Source organism: Saimiri boliviensis, chromosome 8, assembly GCF_048565385.1.
Source record: "Saimiri boliviensis isolate mSaiBol1 chromosome 8, mSaiBol1.pri, whole genome shotgun sequence".
NCBI classification, from domain to species: Eukaryota; Metazoa; Chordata; class Mammalia; order Primates; family Cebidae; genus Saimiri; species Saimiri boliviensis.
The window spans coordinates 108,535,926-108,547,836 of record NC_133456.1 but is presented as its reverse complement, the minus strand read 5'-3'; the positions used below and the strand labels follow the sequence as shown (position 1 = coordinate 108,547,836).

The window sequence follows — 11,911 nt, the reverse complement described above, 5'->3', positions numbered from 1 at the left end:
TTACGTGAGTGTGGAAGTCTCTTGGGCTCTTTGCACCACAAAGGGAAACTAAATAATGGCCTGGATCTCAGAGATAGTCCCCGGACGGGCTGGCTAACGAGAAGGTCCGAATCATTCTTAGAGCGTGAAGTGTAATGTATTCCTGCAATTAACAGGCGACGGGGCAGCAGTGGATGACAGTGCAGCCGATAACATGGACCTGGGGAGTCCCCTGTGGCAGGAGATCTCAGTGTGCTTTCCTGAACACACTGATTAATGTCACTGCTTGTCCCTGGTGAGGAGCCGGGCAGGAGAACACTGCTTTTCTGCAGGTGTGTTGAGGCACAGAAGCCCCAGGGCGAGATGGGGTGAGGCCACATCCAGACAGGGACAGCAGAGCAGGCTTGAATTCAGGCTCCTCAATGCCCCAAGTGCTACTCACAGGCATTCCCCCTAACGGAACTAAATCACTTTTCCAGGCCAAAGCTGGAAATCCTGAAATCTCCCTGAGCCAAAAGAAACACTCATCATCTCACCGTTGTGGTTGAAATCGCCGTTTGTATTTATTGGAAAAGCAGAACAGAAAGCAGCTGGAGGGGCGCAGCTTCCACTGTTCTCCAAGCACAGGCTGTACATCACCCTTGGGCTGGCCAATCTCTTGTCGGGGAGCAAAGCTGCTTTGTGGAAATGTCCCCAGGAGGAAGAAACTGGAAGACGCACCTGCTGTTGCACCACACTATGGAGAACACAGCTGACGAAGTGGTGGCAGAGCTTGACCGTGTAAGTGCCTCGGGTAAAAGTCTCCAATCTGTCCAGGCGAGAGCAGACACTTCTCCTTGGACAGCAACCTGTCATCAAGACTCAAGCAACATAAGATTCATCTCCCTGGCCAGGCAGAGTGGCTCACATCTGTAATCCTAGCACTTTGGGAGGCCAAGGCAGGCAGATCACCTGAGGTCAGGTGTTCGAGACCAGCCTGACCAACATGGTGAAACCCCGTCTCTACTAAAAAAAAAAAATACAAAATTAGCTGGGCATGATGGCATGCATCTGTAATCCCTGCTACTCGGGAGGCTGAGGCAGGAGATTCGCTTGAATTCAGGAGGCAGAGGTTGCAGTGAGCCGAGATTATGCCATTGCACTCCAGCCTGGGCAACAAGAGCAAAACTCCACTTCAAAAAATAAAAAAGAAGATGCGTCTCCCCAGACTGGCTGAAGCACCCAGCTTTTCTGAAGGCAGGAGTGTGGAAAAGTGACAGTGTGTGCCATCTCCACTGCAGAAGACAGTATCACCAGACCCTGCCATGTCTGGGTGGTCTGTGGGGGGCAGATCCTGATGAGGGGTCAGGAGCCTTTACTGCTGGAACAGCGGGGAAGGGCTCTTATTGGGTTAAAAGGCCATGATCAAAAGATAACCAAGAGAAAGCCACTCAGTTGACTTCTGAGTCACACAGCTGGGACCTGCTCAAATGTGCCTGAGCCGTAAGTATAGTGAATATTCTCATTTTTTCCTTATAGTACTGTGTTAAAAGTTTTCTTTCCAGAAAGGTGAAGTGCTTTGGTGGGTAAGGAATTCACGTCAGGACAAATGCTAGGATGAACAAATATTCCTATCGAATAAACAAGACTTGTTGCTGGGGCGGGGAGCGGGGGTTGTTTGCATAAAGAGGAAGAGACTGGAATCCTGGAACAGGCCCTTTGGGAGCCTGGCTGGGAGTGAGGTCAGGTCACATGATCCCAGTAGGTAAGGAGGTGTCTTTGTAGAAGTTCAGAACATCTTGGGGCACCTCACTGTGAATTCAGAGACATTGGAAACCATGACTGAGCAAACACGGAGTGAGAATATAGCAGTGGCTGAGATACTGCGCAGGTTCTCTCTATTTAGGAAGCAGTTTGATGACCCACAACAGGCTGATCAAGGCAATTGCCCCCTGTGTTAACGCGACCCATAGGTATCATCATCCTCAATCCTTTGTAGCTGGTGTTGGAAATCAGGTGTAATTTATCTTGTTTAATTACCAGCTGACCTGCTCCTCAGCTCCCTCCCCTGTGATGAGCTCATTAAGTCTTTACCTGCCTTAGCTGGAAGGGAAATGCTGGCTGGATAGGGAGACCCTGTGCGTGTAGATTTTCAGGTATCTTGGGTGCTTTGCAAGGCCACAAATCCCTTCCAAAGATAGGGACAGTGAAGCACCAGCAGGTTCCAGCACTGGCTCAGCTCGCTCATCAGGACTGATGGTTGACCAGGACCGGGGAGCTGAGGACCACCCTGATTTTCTTCTGAAATAAAGGCCAAGCCCCCTGACGTCTTTTACACTAGAGATTCTAAAATGTTCTCTCCCCATCAGGGCTCTTTCCTGGCCGCTTGCAGGCCAGCACACAGCACTCAGGGGTCCGGCTGCCTCTGGACTTCCATGCACTGCGTCTGGGGTCAGGCCAGGAAGGAGCAGCACCCAAGGGGAAAGCAAGACTTGCATTTTATCCATTTAGACTCAACCAAATGCGTGATTAAAAACGAAGACTCCTACAACGCTTGAAACAGATGCACGTACAAAACCTCACTCATTCTCCATTGCCGCCAGGATTGGCGCTGCGCACCCAGCAGCCCCCAGTCCCGCTAACCCCGCAGGTAGGGGGCGCGCACGGGCCCTGGGGCGTTGATGTGCGGCAGCGCGCCCACAGCCAGCTTCTCGCTGAGTTTCTGGTTCGCCAGCTCCAGGTGGCGGCCCTTCTTGCGTGCCTGCCGCAAGGACCTCTTGACCTTCTTCACCCGCTCCCGGAGCTGCCGGTTGCGCTTCTCCAGGGTGGCCACTTTCTGCTGCAGTTTCTTCACGTGGTCCTCCTCCTCGAACAGGGCCTTCTGCACCGAGGAGCACATGAGCTGCAGACAGAAACACCGCGCAGGGAGAGGAGGTGAGTCCCAGAAACTGCCCTGGGGGCAGGGGAGTCAGGAGCTTTCCGGGGACTGACAGCAGCACAGACCCAGACCCCCGACCCCAGGATGCGGATAAACCCAGGATGTCCTTGACGGTGACATTCCCTGCCCCCACTCTGCAAATCCCGCCCTGGCCTCAAATACAGAGCCCTTGTTTTGCTTTCCATACTTGGCTCCCTTGGAAGGTGTCGTTTTAAGAGGATATTCTGAATGTTTGTCATGCATAGCAAAAAGGAAAGAGCCCTGCTTTGGTAAGAGACCAAAACCAGAAATGCACGCAGAAGGTGGACGGTTCTGCAGATGGGGCGCAGGGAGTCAGTAACCGAATTAACAAAGGCTGAGCCACTTAAATCCGCAAAGACTCTGATCAATGTCGGTCAGCCCACCTGAAGGCGGGGTTCCCTTTAGCAAAAAGGGGCTCCGTTTGCTTCCTTCAACTGGGCTGGCCAGCACACAGTGTGGATGGTTCACAAGAAAACAGTATCTCTTAAAGGTATGAAAAGACGCTTAACCCCACTCATAAGAAGATAAATAGCAAATGAAAGCCACAGTGAATGACTGTTTTTCACAGACTGGCAAAATTGCAGTCAGGATTTGGGAAAGCAGGTGCTGTCATACAGTGAGTAGAGTGTTGATTTCTGTAAAAACCAATTCGGCTCTGTCAAAATAACTGCGTATACCCCTTGATCTAGTAACTGGGACTATCTCATATAAACCCTCTCATATGTGCAAGCTGCCACATGTACAATTATGGCATTATTTGCTATATTAAAAGATCAGGAACAAAAATCTCCCTCAAGAGATCTGGTTCAATAAATTATAGTAAATCCATACAATGCAAAGCTTTGCCGTCTTTAAAGCAACAAGACAGCTCCGTGGGAATGGTATTGTAGCAATAGCTAAGTGGTGTTCATACTGTAAAGCTGTGCAGAATAGCGTGGATAGTGTGATGCCAAGAGTGTGAAATACGGTATCCATCTGTGTCTGTTTCAATATGCACACACTATCTCTGGGGGAAATATACGAGCAACTGGTAAGGATGGCAGCATCCGGGGAGCAGAGGGGACAGGAGTAAGAAGATTGATTTTCACATTTGTGCTTTTTGAATTGTGTATATCAAAGGTTTGGCTGTGTCTCCCCCAAATCTCATCTTGAATTGTAGCTCCCATAATCTCCATGTGTCGTGACAGGTACGCAGTGGGAGGTAATTGAATCAGGGGGTGGGTTTTTCCCGTGCTGTTCTCGTGATAGTGAATAAGTCTCACGAGATCTGATGGTTGTATAAAGAGCAGTTCCCCTGAATGCTCCACTGTCTGCCGCCATGTAAGACATGACTTCATGCCTCTTTTGCCTTCCACCGTGATTGTGAGGCCGCCCAAGACATATGAAACTGAGAGTCCATTAAACCTTTCCTTTATAAATTACCCAGTCTCAGGTATGTCTTAGCTGTGTGAGAACAGATTAATACGGTAATAATGCTGGCATTTCCTTTAGGTGTGTGCATGCATATATAAAAAGAGGTATTCTCATCTCCAATCTCCCACCCATTTTATATCATCAAAAGCTATGTTCCCAAAGAAAGACTTGAGCCTCAACTTTCCTCTGCTTAGAAATCCGTCAAGCCCCACTGTCTACACTGCAGTATGGTGGTGATTGGTTAAGAGGTCAGACTCTGAGGCCAGGCTGCTTTGGTTTCCAGTCCTGCCTCTTCCGCTCACACCCTGGGCGAGCTTCCTAGACTCAGAGTAGTGGACTCTGGGCTGCGTCAGCCAGAACCCACTTCAGTACTAAAAGATTTATTTCCCCAGCTTCTTGGAGTGTTGCAGACTGACAGCCCTCAGCTGTGTCTGTCTCCGGACACTGAGCCTGACCAAAGAGAGCTGCCCAAGGCCCCGCCCCCTTCTTTGGGGCACCTGCATCTAAGGACTGGTTGACCCCAGTGTGTGAACACCAAGGCCTCTCATCCCAACTTGGAAGATCTCTGCAGGGTGGTCCCCACCACAGGGTGCCCTGGGGTAGGCTCCAGCCTTGGCTCAGGCTGATCACAGGCCTACATCTGCCTCTGCCTGTTCTGGCTCTTTCCTCACCAGGTGTCGATCCCAGGAGCATTCTTCAAAACACCTGCACGTCCTATTCCCAAGTATCTGTCTCTGGGAACCTGGCCACTCTCAATAGGATAATCATGGCCATTGGGAGGATTTTGTGAGTTGGACTTGAAAAATGTTTAGAACCATGCCCTGGTGCACAGAAACGTTCACTGTTAGCCATGATTATAGGACAGAGTCAAATCTCCTAAAGCCTTTAACTTGTGTGGTTGGCCCCAGCCAGCATCTCCAGTCTTACTGTTCATTCTTCTGTTCCCACATTTTATACCCAAAGCACACTGGCTCCCAGCTCTTCCTCCAGCACGTCAGCCCTTTCTCATGGCAGAGGCTCTTCCTTCCACCTGGAGCGCTGTTCTCCCCAGCTCCTCCTGGCCATCTCAGAAGCCCTCTGTGGTCCCATTCACAATGCTTGCCACCGGGTCCCCTCCCCAGTCTCCATGGCACCCTTTAGCTATTCACACCCACACACCTAGTACCTGGGGGCACTAGCAGGATGTAACTGAAGGCCCTTGACATCAGGGATAACAAGCTTTTGAAGGCCTGGTTCACGTGGGTCTTTGTGTCCTTGCTGCCCTGGCCATTTTAGGCCTACAATTAAGAAAAAGCAAAGCGGAATGTTCCAATAACATCTATCATTAAATAAGAAACTCTGGGCTCCCAGGAAGCCACAGTTACAGGAGAGACCATATGTGCAATACTGCCCTCTTCTGTCCAAAATGAGACACCCCACCCCCCACCCAAATAAAACATGAGAAGGTGGGCACAGGAAATTCCTGGGAGCACTGGCAGTATTTCTATTGTCTGTGGATAGATCTTAGCTATGTAACTTAGGCTTTAATATGGCCACGTACCAGCTGAGAACTGTATATTGACACTCTCTCATTAAGTCATGAGTTTTCTATAAGTTATGGTAGATTCTTCAAGAACAAGACAAAAGAGTCCAGGCAAAGTCCGTTACAATAAGGGGACTGGGTTTTGCAGGGCTGCCTGTTCAAATTTGGAAAGAAGAGAACCCACTAGTGGCTGGAACGTAACATGAACGAGGAGGTGAAGGCAGGCTCCATGACGGTCTTCAGAAGCTGCGCTTACAAATCGTAAAAAAACGGAGGAGGATGAGTGATCACTTGTTAAGAGTTCTTTCTGGCCGGGTGTGGTGGCTCATTCCTGTAATCCCAGCACTTTGGAAGGCTGAGGCGGGTAGATCACCTGAGGTTGGGAGTTCAAGACCAGCCTGACCAATATAGTGAAACCCCATCTCTACTAAAAATAGAAAAATTAGCCAGGAGTAGTGGTGCGTGCCTGTAATCCCAGCTACTCAGGAGGCTGAGGCAAGAGAATTGCTTGAACCCGGGAGGCAGATGTTGCGGTGAGTGGAGATCGCGCCATTGCACTCCAGCCTGGGCGACAGAGTAAGACTGTGTCTCAGAAGAGTTCTGAGACACAACACTCTGGGTAGTCAGCTGTCGATCATAGACACAGCTGTTCTCCAGGGGAGCAAGAGGATGAGTTTCACCTCCAGCAAGACTTAGAGCCCAGACAAAAGGAAGACCTTGACCCAGCTGTGTGTGTATCTGGAGGGGGAGGTATCATTGAGGTGGGAATGATGAATTCCCCAGCAAGGAAGAATGTGGAAAGAGCAGATGGGATGAGTGGAGGTCCTTAGAGTACATGTCATGCTTTGGTCCTCATGGTCTCTAATGCGGGCAGGGGTTGAGTAGGAGCAGAAGCATCAAAGGACTCTAGCAACGTATCTGACACGACCAGCATAGCACAGCCATGACCCAGGACTCCTCAGCAGGCAGGTCTGTATCTCTGCAGCAAAGTGGGCCGTACCTCTGAGTAGCAAGAACCTATATTGTGTGAATTGAGGCTACTGTCATAAAATAACCAAGCCACTGTGGGTGGAGACGATGGAACCTTCCTGGATCCCAGCTATCACCTCAAAAGAAAATCCTGGGTTTCTTAAGAAAGCCAGAATTTCTAGAGGAGAGCTGTGCTTTCCAAAATGTGTGCTTAACTAATGCTCCTTTCTTTGGAATGCTTTCCAAATGAAATCTATCTCCGTTTAAAACGGCTTACACAAAAAAGAAAAGAAAGAAAATGGGCCAGACATGCTGTTTGCTCATTTTGCTTTGTGGTATTTTTCGGTAAACTGAGAAGAGCAGGGGGAAGACCAGGCCAGGCTGAAACAGGGACTGCCCCGTTTTATTTGAAGGAGAACCAAGGAACAAGTCCTTCAGGGCAGCCCGGAAGCAGCAGACCCCTCCCAGGCAGGACCCCCTCAGGGCGGCAGCACTCTAGAGCTCCCACGCGCTTGGGTACCTCCGGCATTCCCCTGCCGCAGAGCTTTTCTCTGGAAGTTTCCACTTGGCCAACAGGATGCCTGCCTCAGGGCAGATGGGAATATTGCCCAGTGAGCCTGCTCTTTTATTTCCAAAAAGACAAAAGTTAGGCTGGCCTATCCATTCTTCCTTATCTGTCTAAAATAACACTTTTTCAAAGCAGCAAAGCACAAATATAGATTGTAGAAAAACTTTTAAAAATGGGACCAAAAAAAGGAAAATCAGAATCATCGATGATTCTGTGTTACAGAGATAGCCACTGTAAACCCTGTAATATATTCCTTCCTAGTATTGTTTCTACAGGTGTGAATAGAAAACTATTTCAAACAAAACTGGAGCCCTGCTGTTACTCGGTTTTCTGATCTAAATTTTTCCCCCTTTTCATTTTCTCATGACTGTTTTCCAGTCATTGGTCTGTACACTTCCCATGGGTATTTCACAGGAGCAGGAGGTGGGAGCATCTGGTGGTTAGAGTTGGCTGTGAGGACTAACTCATTAGGCAGGACTGGCTCACCAGGCTGGACATGCGGCCCATACCTGTAATCCCAGCACTTTGGGAGGCTGAGGCGGGAGGATTGCTTGAGTCCAGGAGTTTGAGACTGGCCTGGGAAGCATAGGGAGACCCCATCTGTAAAATATTTTAAAAATAGCCAGGCATAATGGTGCACACCTGTGGTCCCAGCTACTTGGGAGGCTGAAGCTGGAGATCACTTGAGCCTCAGAGGTTGAGGCTGCAGTGAATCATGATTGCATCACTACACACTAGCCTAAGTCGCAAAGCAAAATACTGTCTTAAAAAAAAAAAAAAAAAAACTGGCTCAGGTTTACAGTCGCCCCTCTATCCTTAAAACCACAGGCCAGGGGGAGGGATGGCATCATGGGTACTTTTGCATCCATGAGACCGAGTGGCCTTCATGTGGCCTTTTTTGGTCACCCATATCCAGTGACATGACAAATCCACGGAGAGCTCCTCACCTGGACCTCCACCTGAAGTCTTCCTGTAAGTTTTCTGGTTTCCTCAGGGAGCTCAGCTGTGAGAGAGTTTCACAATCAACATCTCAAGCGGTTAAGGAAATACATCCATGAGATCATCCAGAATCACCTCTGTTATTTCTCAACCATTTTGGCTTCCATATGTTCATTCATTCTGGCAAGATGCATTTATTCTCCTGTGCCTGGCATTGCATGGTGCGGGAAGTCTCCCCAGTTATTCTGCAGTGTAGCAAGCTTTGCATCAGGCTACACAGAAAGACAGCATGTTTCTAAAAAACTGCCATCTCATGGCAGCAGACATACCAAATAACAAGAGGATTCTTGCCTTTCACAGCTGCTTTTAATTTAAATAACCACCTATAAAGACAAGACAAAGTGTACTTTCTGAAATGTTAAAAAAAAAAAAAAAGAACAGTCCAAAAACAACAACACAGATGAAGAGCTTGCCTTTTTAACACTTTGTTCCTGTTCTCAGGATTCAAAAATGAGAAAAGAAAGAAAAACCTAGAGCAGTGATGAGGAAACGATGGCCTACAGACCACATCTGGCCCCCTGCCTGTTTTTGTGAATAAAGTTTTATTAGAACACTGCTATACTCATCTTTGATGTTTTGTTTGTGGCAGCTGCCATGCTGTAACGGCAGAGTTGAGTAGCTGCAGCAGCTGGGTCCACAAAACCTGAAATATCTACCATCTTGCCCTTTATAAGGAAAAGATGCTGAATGTTAACCTCAAGAGGGTCTCAAGACCAATGAAGGATGGATGTGGAGGGCAGCTGGTGTATAGGCAAAGAATGGATGAAGGGCAAAGGATCCAAAAAAAGAACACCTGGTACCAGAGACTCCCAAGAACCTCAATGCCCACAAGTCACCCCTTTCCCACCACTTTCAGGCACTGGTGTGTGATTATGGCTTTGGCTGCCAGGTCATGGCTCAAGGTCTCCATGATCCTTGTCAAAGTTCCCATTGACTCCATCTCAACAGACTGCAGCCAGTTTCAAGCCTCCAGGTGGAAATGGACAAACCAGCTCTTCCCAACATGACTGACCAACTGTTACTGAAATGCATCCCTTGACACTGGACGGATGAGTCTAGAACCTGCCCCTGTTCCCTGCTTGGGAACATCGACTCTCAGTGTGAAGGCTGTACAGGGATTGCTTTGCTCCTGCATGTGGGCGGTTAATTCTGAAAAGTTGGCATGGTGCCGTGTTTCCTGACCCAGTAGAGGGCAGAGGCCAAGATTGCTTCATCATCCGCATGATTCAGGGACTCCGGGGAGCTTGCTGGGAAGCCCAGGAGCGCCACCCACGTCCTCTACAGTGCCTGCTGGGCTTTTCCATAAACAGGTTGGAAATGCAGCTTTGTTCCTCCATCCTCTGAAACCTTTTAGAGACAGAGATCTGGAGGAGGCGGGCGGAGAGCCACGTCCACGCAGCATGGTTTCCTGAATGACTCGACAGGACCACGGTGGAGGATGCCCAGAGCTGCTGAAAAATCTCCCAAAGCTCCGCGGTGACAGCAGGGCAGCTCTTCCGAGGACTCTCCGGAGGGACAACCTGAGACGCCTATGACTGCATGTGGCTTGGCAGCTTGTTCTCTGCTCCACCCAAAGCCCAAAGAACTGCCTCTCTGGTGCCAAGAGCCCAAACAAAACAAGCGCTCATGCCCAGGCTGTGGCTGGAGGGGAGGCAAACGGGGAAGAGGAGGGCAGAGATGGAGTCAGGGCAGAGGCTGGGGCGGGAGTTCTCTTGCCACGAGGCAGCGCCTGGCCTGGCTGGGAAGGGCCACAGTAGCTTCTCCTGTGTTCCCTTCCTGACGCTGCCCTGGGAAGAGGGAGCATATGTAGGAAGGGGTTGAATTCTGAGTCGGGCAACTCTGGGATTGAATTCTGGCTTAAAGAATTCCACACGCCACATACCCAGATACCTGTTAGAGTCCACAGGTCAGGGAGTCCACCCAGCCCCACCATCGGACAGTGGCGCCTAGGTCAACGAAGCCGTCTTGGCTCAGTCTCCTCATTTATACAATGGGCCTCACGATGCCTCTTCTCTAGAACTGCTCCGAAGATGAAATCAGATGATCTGGGTAAAGCATCTGATGTGGCACCTGGCTCAGGGCAAAGGACACACGGAGCTTTTGTGATTTGTTCTCACTTGAGCTTTGCTGCAGGAACTCCTCTTCCCTCACCCTGCTAGGTCCTCATGAGTGCTGTGGTTTTGTGCATCTAATTCCTTCCACTTAGAAAGTCTCTGCTCACCCACTGCTCACACCTTAACCAAGGGATTCTCCTTATTCTCCAAGTCTTGCTTCAAGAGTCACCTCCTCTGTGATGCCTTCCTGATTCTTCCTGAAGTCTTTCTGTAAGGAAGAGCCCTTTCATCTTTTCCTGGTTCCACTGTCAAGTTTATCACATGGGTCCCTAACAGTTGAGCCTGACTCTCTCCCAGAGTGAGTCCCTTGAACACAAGGGCTCCATCTTTTCATTCTTGCATCCAGCACCTAGCATGCAGTAAGCACTTAATTAATGGATGAAGGAAGGGATGCAGGTTGAAATTGAAGCAAGACATTTGCAAGGATTTGAAAATGGACAACAGGGTGAAGAAGCTGGAGCTACCTTTTAATGCGGGGGCTGGATTCACCGTCATTCCTGTGAAGCTTCATTTCTCAGGAATAAAGTTAGTTTTGCCAGGTGCAGTGGCTCATACCTGTAATCCCAGCACTTTGGGAGGCTGAGGTGGGTGGATTACTTGAGATCAGGAGTTCAAGACCAGCCTGGCCAATGTGGCAAAACCCCGTCTCTACTAAAAATAGAAAAATTAGCTGGGTGCAGTGGCATGCACCTCTATTCCCAGCTACTCAGAAGGCTGAGGCAGGAGAATCGCTTGACCCAGGAGGCGGAGGTTTCAGTAAGCCGAGATGGTGCCACTGTATTCCAGCCTGGGTGACAGAGTGAGACTGCCTCAAAAAAAAAAAAAGTTAGTTTTAACTATTTGTTCTGGTAAGATCTGGGAGCTGGCTTTGAGGAACCCTGAAATTGGTGCATTTTCCCGACTTGCCTTTCTGCCTGCCCCTACCTGCCCGCCCCCTGCTGACTACGTTGCTTTGTACATCCCCATACGGAATCCCCTAAGAGTTGTGGGACGTGACGCAGATGAGAAAAGAAAATCCGTCTTAGAGGGGAGATGCTAGATGATGGAAAGCCTGGGGAAATGCAGGAGAAGGATCCCTTGTCAGAAGCTGGGGCCCAGGCCAGCCCTGCTGAGGGCGGAGTGTAGGAGCAGCTGAACATGGGAAGCAGGGGGACAAGATCTTCAGTGGCCAAGGGTTAAGTCCTATGGAATGGCCCACGATTAAACCAGAAAACAAACTAGCCAGAGTGTTTGTGCGCGCCTATAATCCCAGCTACTCAGGAGGCTGAGGCAGGAGAATCGCTTGAACCCAGGAGATGGAGGTTGTGGTGAGCAGAGAGCACGCCATTGCACTTCAGCCTGGGTGACGAAGCGAGATTCCGTCTTTAAAAATAAGACAGTAAACACTGAGCTGTCTTGAGTGAATTCCC

General features: G+C 49.5%; 1 protein-coding gene across 5 annotated transcripts in view; it reads right to left on the bottom strand.

Annotated features, from left to right (window-relative positions):
• Window positions 1-1,917: 1,917 nt before the first annotated feature.
• The window catches only part of CCDC3 (coiled-coil domain containing 3), a 154,337-nt gene continuing 144,343 nt past the window's right edge, over window positions 1,918-11,911 (bottom strand). For all 5 annotated transcript variants that reach the window (XM_074405028.1, XM_074405030.1, XM_074405027.1 and 2 more), the window contains one exon: window positions 1,918-2,860. In XM_074405028.1, coding sequence (XP_074261129.1) covers window positions 2,597-2,860 — 264 coding nt within the window. In that variant the 3' untranslated portion in view covers window positions 1,918-2,596. The remainder of the gene's footprint in view (window positions 2,861-11,911) is intronic.